General features: G+C 37.7%; 1 protein-coding gene across 10 annotated transcripts in view; it reads left to right on the top strand.

Annotated features, from left to right (window-relative positions):
- The window catches only part of GALK2 (galactokinase 2), a 172,791-nt gene that overhangs the window by 9,093 nt on the left and 152,239 nt on the right, over nucleotides 1-11,459 (top strand). For 4 of the 10 annotated variants that reach the window (XM_065547327.2, XM_065547329.2, XM_065547330.2 and 1 more), the window contains exon 1: nucleotides 5,194-5,365. The exons of 3 other annotated variants lie outside the window; for them this stretch is intronic. In XM_065547327.2, coding sequence (XP_065403399.1) covers nucleotides 5,313-5,365 — 53 coding nt within the window. In that variant the 5' untranslated portion in view covers nucleotides 5,194-5,312. Of the gene's footprint in view, nucleotides 1-5,193; nucleotides 5,366-11,459 lie in introns of those variants that run through there. 3 more of the 10 variants (XM_065547328.2, XM_073995772.1, XM_073995775.1) reach the window with 1 other exon arrangement.

Below are 11,459 nucleotides of genomic sequence, written 5' to 3' on the forward strand. Positions count from 1 at the left end.
AAAAAAAAATAAAAAAAAATAAAAAAATAAAAAAATAAATAAAAAGAAATAAAAAGGAAAAGACAAAATATAGTTTTAAATTGGGGCAATTTGTCTGTAATTTGATCAGGCTAATGTACACTGTAAGCTTGAAATGTAAACTTCTAATTGCAGAATCTAAATTTTTGTTTATTCAATTTCATTTTAATCATGGAATACATACTAGATGCAGAGTTTGCATCAATTTTTGTAACATATTCATTTATTTGCTTAACTAATTTTAATTTGCCATAAAGCAGGAGCTTTTTTTTATGTTTATTGTTGTGTCCCCAGTGCCTAGAATTGTGCTTAGAACATAGTAGCCCAGAGAAACTTTTGTTGAATGAATGAATGAATGAATGATAGAATAATGGATGAAACATGGAATATGAATTCTAGTGGAGGTGACAGATAATATGTATAAAAATCAATATATAATGTAATTTCAGATAGCTTTAAAGACAGCAAACCAGATTTAGGTGATAGAGAATAACTGGAGAGAATGTTGGGATGGTTTTTAAAATCTTCATAATAACCCTATGAAGTAGTTGTTTTTATCTCCCTTTAGAGAAGAGGAATTTCAGACTTACCTAGGGTCGCAAAGTAGCTGAACCACACAAATCCAGTTTCATTAATTGATTCCTTCATTAAACATTCCTTGAGTGCCTGCTCAACACTGAGCCTGAGTCTGTAAAATCAGAGTAAAACAGTCTGCCTTCAGGGAGCTTATAATCTAACTCTGTGCTGTCTAAAATAGCAGTCACTCGTTTCTCATCAGAATTGAGATATGCTGTAATTGAGATATGCTGGAATTTGGAGACTTATTATAAAAAAGTAAAATTTCTGAATAATTTAAAATATTATATTTAAAATGATATTTTGGTATATTAGATAAAATATTAAATTCAACATTTCTTTTCACTGTTTTGAAAGTGGCTTCTAGAAAATTTAAAATGACATGTTTGACTTGCATTGTAGATTCTGATTCAGTAGGTCTGAGCACAAGATAATATATTTCTAAAAACTTTCAAGTGATGCTGATGCTGCTGTTCTGAGGACCACACTTTGAGTAGCAAAATTTAGACTAGACAGAAAACACAAGTAATTAGAGGACTGATGTGATGCTTTGTATGACTGGGCAAGCAGAAGGTGCTTAGAGGCTTCATTTTGTTTTGCCTTATTTTTCACTCTGCAAAACAATCTATGTTCAGTTAAAGCATTTTTGCACAATTTTTATTTCCTCCATAACTACATAAATACAGATTTATCTGATTCATGAGTTTATTTTTTGCCATTTAATGATTATATACACTAGAGAGCAGTATCTATTCTATATACAGAAGAATAAGGGGCCAGGTGCGGTAGCTCACGCCTGTAATCCCAGCACGTTGGGAGGCCAAGGCGGGTGGATGGCCTCAGGTCAGGAGTTTGGGACCAGCCTGGTCAACATGGTGAAACCCCATCTCCACTAAAAATACAAAAATTAGCTGGGTGTGGTGGCAGGCGCCTGTAATCCCAGCTACTCAGGAGGCTGAGGCAGGAGAATCACTTGAACCCCGAAGGTGGAGGTTGCAGTGAGCGAGATCGCTCCGTTGCACTCTGGCCTGGGCGACAAGAGCAAGACTTTGTCTCAAAAAAAAAAAAAAAAAAAAAAAAAAAAAAAAAAAAAAAAGAAGAAGAAGGAATGGAATGTAACATCATTATAAAGAAAACATAAAGAAGTATTACATATTATTTACTATAATGAGAAAATATCCAAAATAGGTCACTGAAGTAGAGTCTCCCAATTGCGAACAATAGTTTTTATTATAAGTCAAAATAGGAAATATTTTCCAGGGATTGCACAAACAGATTAAACCACAGAAATGACATTATTCCAGATAAATGGTCAATCCCTCTATGGTCTTAGACACTTGGTTTTGGGTAGAGATAGGCCCAGGGAACATAGAAAACTCCCTGAAGGAAGTGATTTCTAAGCTGAGAAACATCAGTAGGCATTAGCCAGGTCTGTAAGACCCTTAACACCCATGCTTTAACTCATATTTTGGATCAAGTTTTTGTTTTATGTCATTTTAGTGTTTGTTTTGTTTTTGTTTAGTTTGCTATAATATTTTATCTGAATGGAGACTAATATCCTTTGAGGATAAACAATTTGAAGTTTATTAATTAGGTATCTGTTTAAGACTCCATCATAATATACCATTTATTAGTTTATAATTCAGATTCTAAACCTATTGTAACTGTGCCTACTAAAAGCAAAGAACCAAGAGGTTCAGGATTTGTGAAAATAAAAGTACTGTAAAATATAAATGTTTAAATATTTTCCTTTTTTTTTTCTTTTTTTTTGAGACGGAGTTTCACTCTTAGTTGCCCAGGCTGGAGTGCAATGGCGTGATCTCGGCTTACTCAACCTCCATCTCCCAGGTTCAAGTGATTCTCCAGCCTCAGCCTCCCGAATTGCTGGGATTACAGGTGCCCGCCACCATACCTGGCTATATTTTTGTGTTCTTAGTAGAGATGGGGTTTCACCATGTTGACCAGGCTGGTCTCAAACTCCTGACCTCAGGTGATCTGCCCGCCTTGGCCTCCCAAAGTGCTGGGATTACAGGCATGAGCCCTGCGCCCAGCCAAATGTTTAAATATTTTCACTATTAGATATGTCTAATAAGAACTAAAGGAATATCTTCTTGAAATTGAAAAGGAAATAATATTTTTCTATCCCATAAGGATTGTCGGAAGGGTTTAAAGAGAAAATAATATATGCAAAGTGCTTACTTAGCAAGATGCCTAGCGTTAGGAAGGTAGTATAAGAAAGTAATGTTGGTTTTGTTTTTGGTGTCTATTTGGGGTTATCTAGTAGTTTGGACAGGTTATTTTAATAGCAATACTTTATGAAAATTATAAGGTACACATTTTAATTTTTGACAAAGATTCTAATACTTTCAATAATTTAAGCACAGTTTACTGGGGTCTCAACAAAGGTCACACATTCAGAAGTGGTATGGCCTTTAGGCTAGGAGTCTAGAGACCTACGTTTTAATTCCAGCTCTGTTATCCTGTTGTACTTTGGACCAATCATTTCACAAAAGGATGTTTTACTAGTTGCTCTGTAAGGTGCTTTCTAGTCTGCATCAGTTTTGTTGAGACTGCATTAGCAATGTATCCAAGATCCAAACTAATGATTTGCCATCTGGTTTCATTTTGCAAAGTTAATGTTCGGTCATCAAATACACATTCAACAGGAAGTATTCTTTTATGAAACAGTTCCTACAGTCATTTTTTTTAACCCTATATAAAATGAGTTTATTTTGGACTATTAAAAAATTTCAAAACTTTAAAATTTATTATTTTTCAACTAATGCAAAATATTACATTAGAAACATCTGAATAAAAAATGATTCTGGGCTGGGTGCGGTGGCTCACGCCTTTGATCCCAGAATTTTGGAAGGCCGAGGTGGGCAGATCACCTGAGGTCAGGAGTTTGAGACCAGCCTGGCCAACATGGTGAAACCCCATCTTTACTAAAAATACAAAAATCAGCCGGGTGTGGTGGTGGGTGTCTGTAATCCCAGCTACTCAGGAGGCTGAGACAGGAGAATCGTTTGAACCTGGGAGGTGGAGGTTGCAGTGAGCACAGATCGTGCCCCTGCAGTCCAGCCTGGGCAACAAAGAGTGAAACTCCATCTCAAAAAAAAAAAAAGATTCTGTTCTTTTCTGTATTTACTGATGTTCTTAAACATCTTACATTTTAAAAAATTTAGGTTACCTCCCTATTGAAACTATTTACAAGTGACAGTGATGACTCCTGTTACTCAAAATTAAACCAAAATGAACATCAAACTGGGATTTATTGGGGCTCAGAAACAAGAAGATATAATTTATTCATTTGAAAATGATAAAGAGGGACTGAAATAGTAGTGAGAAAGCTGCCCTGAGACCAGAGTAACTTTGTTTCTTTGAAGTACCATTTACAGTAATAACCCAAAGGGGTGCCAAGGGGCTGCCACTCTTTGGCTATGCTTTATTGTACCTTCACACTTTGTCTCCATGTGTCCTTCCCCCTTCCTCCTGTATACATGTATACAGAAGAGGGAAGGACACATGGAGACAAAGTATGCATATACATACAGAAATTCTGGAGCAGCAGCTTACTGATGTATACAACTTACAGAATCTCTCTGAGTTATGCTACTACCACTAGTATGTTGGGCATGTTGGCCCAAACTTTCTTAATCAGGAAACTTTGGATAGGTGTATTGCTAGCGGCCTTCACTTGGGTTTAATCTCAACATTTCTGAGGTGCAAAGTGCACTAGATTGAGAGTTAATAGATCTGAATTTTAATTCCAATTTTGCTCCCAATGATCACTGTGACCTCAGGGACATCACTTCATCCTTCATCATTCATTCAGTTTATCTTACCTATTCATTAAAAACTAATCTGCCTGCCTGTCTCCAGTTGCTTTCTAGTGGTAGTGATGATGGAGGTGGTGAGACACACAATAAATACGTAAGCAAATAGGAGAACTATGAAGGAAGGAAAAGTAAATGATATACTGGGAATAGTGTACTTTTTAAAATAGGGCATCTAGGATTTCTCTAGGTAAGTGAAAAATGAAGAAGTTTGGATGCTAAGGGGTCTTGCACATTAAAAGGCATGTGTTTCCGTCTTTTCAGAACTGTGTTCTAGGAAAGCCTACGAATGCCTCTAACTATAAATGCAAATCTATTTAAATCAAGTGATACATCAATTTTACGTTGCTTGATTTGGAAATAATCTGCAAAAGAAGCAATAGCTAAACATTTTAGTGTTGTTTGGGGAGTAGCTGCTGACAATAAAGACCAAAATAAAGACCAAAACATAACTTCAAAACAAAACAAAACAAAAAAAACACACAGCCCAAGACAGATCAGAAACGAGGTGTATGCAAGGCGCCAGGTTATGACACTGTTCTCAGACATCCACATGGCGCAAAAAGAAAACCTCACTAGGCAGCTTCGCACGTCCTCGGCGTAGGGGCTCCTGCGAGGTCCTAGTCCTTCCCTGGGAGCTAAGAGCGGAACAGAGGCTGTACCCGACTGCTGCTTGGAGGGAACCCTGGCTGAGTCCAGGGAGGAGGAGCCAGAGGCGGGGCGATTGGAAGCAGCCACCTCAGCGAAGCTGCAGGATTTCCGCAGGGCGGGAGCTGGTTATCTCCCGGAAGAAAACGGCTCCTGTCACAGAAGTCTCGTGATTGCTCTGGGAGCTTTGCTTAACCATTTGGAACTACAGAAGAAAGAAGGATCTAGCGAAATATGGCTGCAGAGAGCCCTGCTATGCGTCGGGTCCAGGTGGCAGAACATCCCAGGTTGGGGAGAGGAGACGCCGGGCTTTGGGATCTCGTGGGTTGGTTCGGGTCCACAGCATTTGGCTGCTCCCTTGGGGCGCTGCTTTTGGTCCCGGGGAGCAGGTAGAACCCTTGGGATTCTATAAGGACACGTGGCTGGGCTTGCAAAAAAGATCACATCGCACATACTACCATGGGTTGTATGTTTTTTGCTTCATCCATGCTGATTCTTGTTTTCCTTTTCTTGCTGTAATTAGTGCGCCCTTTCTACTGGGCTTCAGCAGAAATGCCCAAATCCATACTGAACTCTCTTTGTCTTACATGCAAGTTGATACTGCTTTTTTAAAAGCCTTCTTTCTAAATATTCATTGAAAACAAACACAAAAACCCTCTTGGTCTCTGCATCCTCTTTAAAAAACAAAAAACAAACAAACAAAAAAACCACGAGAATCTCTGAACTGTCACTTAGGGAATTAATTTGATGGCAGTCCCTAGCTACAGAGTAATCGTTTAGTGATGTCTCGGGGAGGATCTTTTCAGTTACAGGTACTTTGTAGAAATACTTTGTTCTGACTAACGGGGCTGAAGTCTCATAAAATGAAGTTTCTCACCTGCTACTTTAGCCAAGAACTTTTCTGACTCTGCCTTTGCTGTTTTTTTTTTTTGTTTGTTTGTTTTTTTTTTGAGACGGAGTTTCGCTCTTGTTGCACAGGCTGGAGTGCAATGGCGCTATCTTGGCTCACCGCAACCTCCGCCTCCCGGATTCGAGTGATTCAACTGCCTCAGCCTCCCGAGTAGCTGGGATTACAGGCATGCACCAGCACACCGGCTACTTTTGTATTTTTAGTAGAGACAGGGTTTCTCTATGTTGGTCAGGCTGGTCTCGAGCTCCCGACCTCAGGTGATCCGCCCGCCCCGGTCTCTCAAAGTTTTGGGATTACGGGCATGGGCCATCGCGCCCGGCCTCTACTTTTGCTGTTTTTAGCCTTTTTTATGTTAACTTTTTTCTTTCACATCAAGTCCTTAAGCTCTTCCTACTTGGTTTGTTACCACCATGTGTCAATTGATGATAATATATTTTACTACAACTTGAAAATGTTCTTTGATCCTTAAACCAGCAAACAGGGTGTCTTTAGTTATCAGAAAGAAACATAATTTGTTATAGAGTCCAGCACAGCTTTGGTCTACTTCCCAATGTCTTTGAATGTTTTAATATACTCTAGAGGTTCTTGTGTAGCACTGTTGCCCTTGTATATTTGAATGAATTAAAACACAGTGTTAAAGGCATGCTTCCAATAAGATTAATGAGAAATTTGCTACATGAAAATAACCTGATCCCTTTTGGTTTTTTTTTGTTGTTCCTTTTTTTTTTTTTTTTTTTGAGACAGTCTTGCTCTGTTGCTCAGGCTGGAGTACAGTGGCGCGATCTCTGCTCACTGCAACCTCTGCCTCCCAGGTTCAAGCCATTCTGCCTCTCCAGTCTCTAGCTGGGATTACGGGTGCTGCTACCACGCCTGGCTATTTTTTCTGTTTTTGGTAGAGACGGGGTTTCGCCATGTTGGCCAGGCTGGTCTTGAACTCCTGACCTCAGGTGATCCACCCGTCTTGGCCTCCCAAAGTGATGGGATTACAAGCATGAGCCACCATGCCCAGCCTGTAGTTTAGTCTTTTACATAAAACATATCCATGTGTAAATTCCTAATGTGTTTCCATTTTATGTGATTTTAATAATAAAGATCAACATTTCTATCTATACTCACTCTGTTTGGGGGAGGATGGTGTAACAATATAGGTACATGTACTCAAAGTGAAGAATTGCTTACTGAATTTCCTTAGTGTTCCTTCTTGTTTTTCATAATTTTCATATTATTCATTCATGCAACAAATATAAATATAAATATTGTTAATATTTATCTGTATTATCCACAGAAGAGATCATAATAGGTAAGCTCTGCCATTTTCCTGTTGTTCATTTATGCACAAAATGCAATTATTAGCTTCATGCAATGTTTTATTTGCAGGATTCTTTTGCAGTCACTTACTCATTTTAGGAGGGATGTATTTTGTTAAATCTAAATAGTATAATCTATAAATTCACCTAACCGGTCAAATATTGCAATATGCTGAGAAGGAAAAAAAAATGAATAAATGGTCAGCCTGCCTCCTTGTGGAACTCTTGTTCTTTTTCAGGATGCCTCTTCAACCTCACAAGCCATGTGATCCTTTGAGTAAAGGCACTGGTCGACCATATTATACATTTTAGTAAAACTTAATTTCCTTTTTATTAATGTAAAAATCAAATAGAAATTGAAGTTCTAATATTTTCTTTCTGTGTCCCACTCTTGTGTGGTACCTGTACTGTAAGACTCTAAATTTCTCTATTCTGGCTTTCTTTGCATTCTTAGCAAGCTGTATCTCTACTTTCTCTTTTGGATTAAGTTTCTAAACTTGTTGGATTATTGTTATTTTTGTAGCAGTTTTATTGACATTCACGTATCACATAACTAATTCATTTAAAGTTTGCAATTAAATGAGTTTAGTATATTCATAGAGCTGTGCAACCAACACCGTAATCAAATTTTGAACGTTTTCTTCTCAGAAAGAACCCCACCATCCCTTGTATTATCACACCCCAGAACTCCATTCCCTTTCCCCTCACCTGGCGTTAAACAACTACTAATCTATGTTCTGTATTTATAGATTTAGTCACTTTGGACATTTCAAATGAATGGAATCATAGAAAATGTTTGTTTTTTTGGTGACTGGCTTCTTCCATGTGGCATAATGTTCTGAAGATTCATGTATCAGTATGTCATTTAACATGTATCAGTACATCATTCCTTTTTATCGTCAAATAATATTCCAGTTTATGGATACTCATTTTGTTTATATATTCAACAATTGATGGACATTTGGGTTGCCTCCACCTTTTGGCTCTTATGAATAATGCTGCTGTATGCACACATTCTTTGGTCTCTATTCTACCAGTTGAGCTAGCAGGGTGACACTGAATACATTCTTAATATTAAAAATTTGGATTAATTAAAAGTATATTCAGTAAAGCCTGAAAATCCCAGTTTCTTTCCTGATTGTTTCTGATTTCTACCCTAGACTGCCAATTTCTACTTCCCTTCTTAGAAGTTACCCATTTGGTTTGTATCCTTATAATATCATTGCGTTCTTATATCATTGTTACTATATTTATAAAAATGATATATTCACATAAGTCCAATAATTATATGATATTTGTTGTTTTTTGCTTACTTTTTTCATTTAATCTTTCTCATATATCCTGGTATATCAGTTCATACAGATATATTTCATTATTTTTATTTATTTTATTTTATTTTTTGAGACGGAGTCTCGCTCTGTCTGCTGGAGTGCAGTGGCGTGATCTTGGCTCACTGCAACCCCCACCTCTTGGGTTCAAGAGATTCTCCTGTCTCAGCCTTCCAAGTAGTTGGGATCACAGGCATGTGCCACCATGCCTGGCGAATTTTTGTATTTTTAGTAGAGATAGGATTTCACCATATTGGCCAGGCTGGTCTTGAACTCCTGACCTCAAGTGATCCACCCGCCTTGGCCTCCCTGGGATTACAGGTTGAGCGACTGTGCCCCGGACTATTTCACTGTTTTTAAGGGCTGAGAGTATTTTGTAGTATGAATACTATTATTTATTTAACCACTCAACATTTAGTACACTTAGATTTCTAATTTTTCTCTCTTGTAAACAATGCTGCAACAAACATCCTTGTGTGTGTATATATGTATGCACACACAGAGAGCCTCCAGTGTGGACTGAAGGTGCTTTAACTTTGAGTAGGGAAGAGGAAGTTTGGGTTTTAGGCCCCACAGAGTCTGTGTGTATGTATATATACACATACATATATATACACACACATATATACATACATATATATACATATATATGTGTATATATACACATACACACACGAAATATATATGTATATATATATTCTCTGAGCATTTGTGTGAATTTTTTAAAGCTCGTTCATAAAAATGGAAGCAGAGCCAAAGGTAATAAACATTTAAAATTTTGATAGCTATTGTCAAATGGCCCTGCAAAAAGGATGTTATTGGATTGTCTATTTCTTGTTTTTTTTTTTTGTTTGTTTGTTTCTTTTGTTTTTAAGACAGAGTCTCGCTCTGTTGCCCCAGCTGGAGTGCAGTGGCATGATCTCGGCTCACCACAACCATTGCTTCCTGCGTTCAAGCAATTCTCCTGCCTTAGCCTCCCAAGTAGCTGGGATATAGGTGTGTGCCACCACGCCTGGCTAATTTTTGTATTTTTAGTAGAGACAGGGTTTTACTATGTTGCCCAGGCTGGTCTCGAGCTCCTGACCTGGTGATCTGCCTGCCTCGGCCTCCCAAAGTGCTGGGATTACAGGTATGAGCCATGGCGCTTGGCCTATTTCTTGTTATTTTTAGAAACTCTTTTTATATGCATGTAGTTTTGTATGTATATGTATTTTCAATAGAAACCATTTATTCTATATATATTATTAATAGAGTTTCTAGCTTAACTTTATGACACCTTTTGTTGTGTAGACATTTTATAATTTATGCAGTGTCGTATGTTGAATAATAATGATGATAGCATTTTGTCTTCACCCTTATTTTAATGTGTCATCCAAATGACCACCATGATGGCGCGAGATAGTAGAAAGGAGAGCTTTATTGGCAATATCAGTTTGTAGACCAGGAAGAGAGAGTCTCCAGTGTGGACTGAAGGTGCTGTAACTTCGAGTAGGGAAGAGGAAGTTTGGTTTTAGGCTCCACAGAGTCTGTCTTATAAAATAGAATCATACATATTTGGCAGGTTTTGGGGAAAAGCTATACATATTTATGAGGGGAGCCAAGCGCATAGTGGGTAAACATATATGTAACATACATCCCATGTTCACTTTGTGGCAGGTTTTACCATTAAAATGAGATGGAATTTGGCTCTTTACATCAAAAGGTGAACTATAGGACACAAAGACAATTAGTGCACAGCCTCTATAGGCTGGCTGAAACTGGCTTAAGGTCTGCAGTTGTTTATCAGAAAAGAATGTTTGTAAGGCTGATCCTCTGTCTGATCAGAGTTGTAGTGGTCTGGATCATAAGTCAGAGTTAGGAGGTGTCCAATATTGCTAGGGGATTTAGCCAGAGTGTCGTTTTACTTGTAGCCATGAGAACTTAAGAAGTTGTCATGCCTCAACCTGTAACTTTTGTTACCTTAACTTTAGGGTCCCCCTTACTTGATAAAGGGGCATTTACTTTAGTTTCTCAGATCACAAATGGGAATGCTTCTAATATTTTGCCATCAAATATGATGTTTGCTGTTTCTGGTAAACATCGTTTATTAAATTAAGGACATGTCCTTTTCTAGTAGGTGAGAAAAGAAAAATAGCTCTGAGCCATCTGAGCTATGTGAGATGTGCAAAAATTTATCAGGCCCAGAGAGACATGAATATGGCACTTTAGTCACATCCCTCCCCCTCCTTGCACCCATGTCCCAGGGGCCAGTCATTTAAAGGCCTTTTCTTCCTGACTAGCTGCTTCCCCTGTTATCTTCATGTTCCTGTAATCTGTGATACAAAGAACAACGTACAGCTGATCAATAGGTTATGCTATTTTAATGTAAATTCTTGGTAAACAAATTAGGAACCACCCCATTTTTTTCCTTTATAAACCACTAGTAACTACTGCTAATCAGAGGGTATATTCATGTTAACTTGAATCTATGCTCCTGGGTTGCAGTCTTCAAACTTGGCCCAAATAAACTCTGTGTTAAGTTTGCCTCACTTTTTTTGTCTTTAGGTCAATGCGTGACAGAGATTTAAAAATTATTTTATTTTATTTTAAAAAATAAGGAATGGTTATGAAAATACATTTGTTTCTTCTTTGGGTTTTTTGAGAGGATCGTGAAGTCATAGAATTTTCCTCTTTTTATTCTGTTAGCATAGTGCATTTAATCAACAGATTTCTGGTGCTGATTACCTTCACATTCCTGGAATGAACTCTGCTTGGTCACATAGGTTATTTTAGGTAATTACTGCATTAAATTTACCAACATTTTATTTAGAGTTTTTCTATCTATTTTCACAAGTGA

The sequence above is a fragment of the Macaca fascicularis genome, chromosome 7, assembly GCF_037993035.2.
Source record: "Macaca fascicularis isolate 582-1 chromosome 7, T2T-MFA8v1.1".
Classification (NCBI taxonomy): domain Eukaryota; kingdom Metazoa; phylum Chordata; class Mammalia; order Primates; family Cercopithecidae; genus Macaca; species Macaca fascicularis.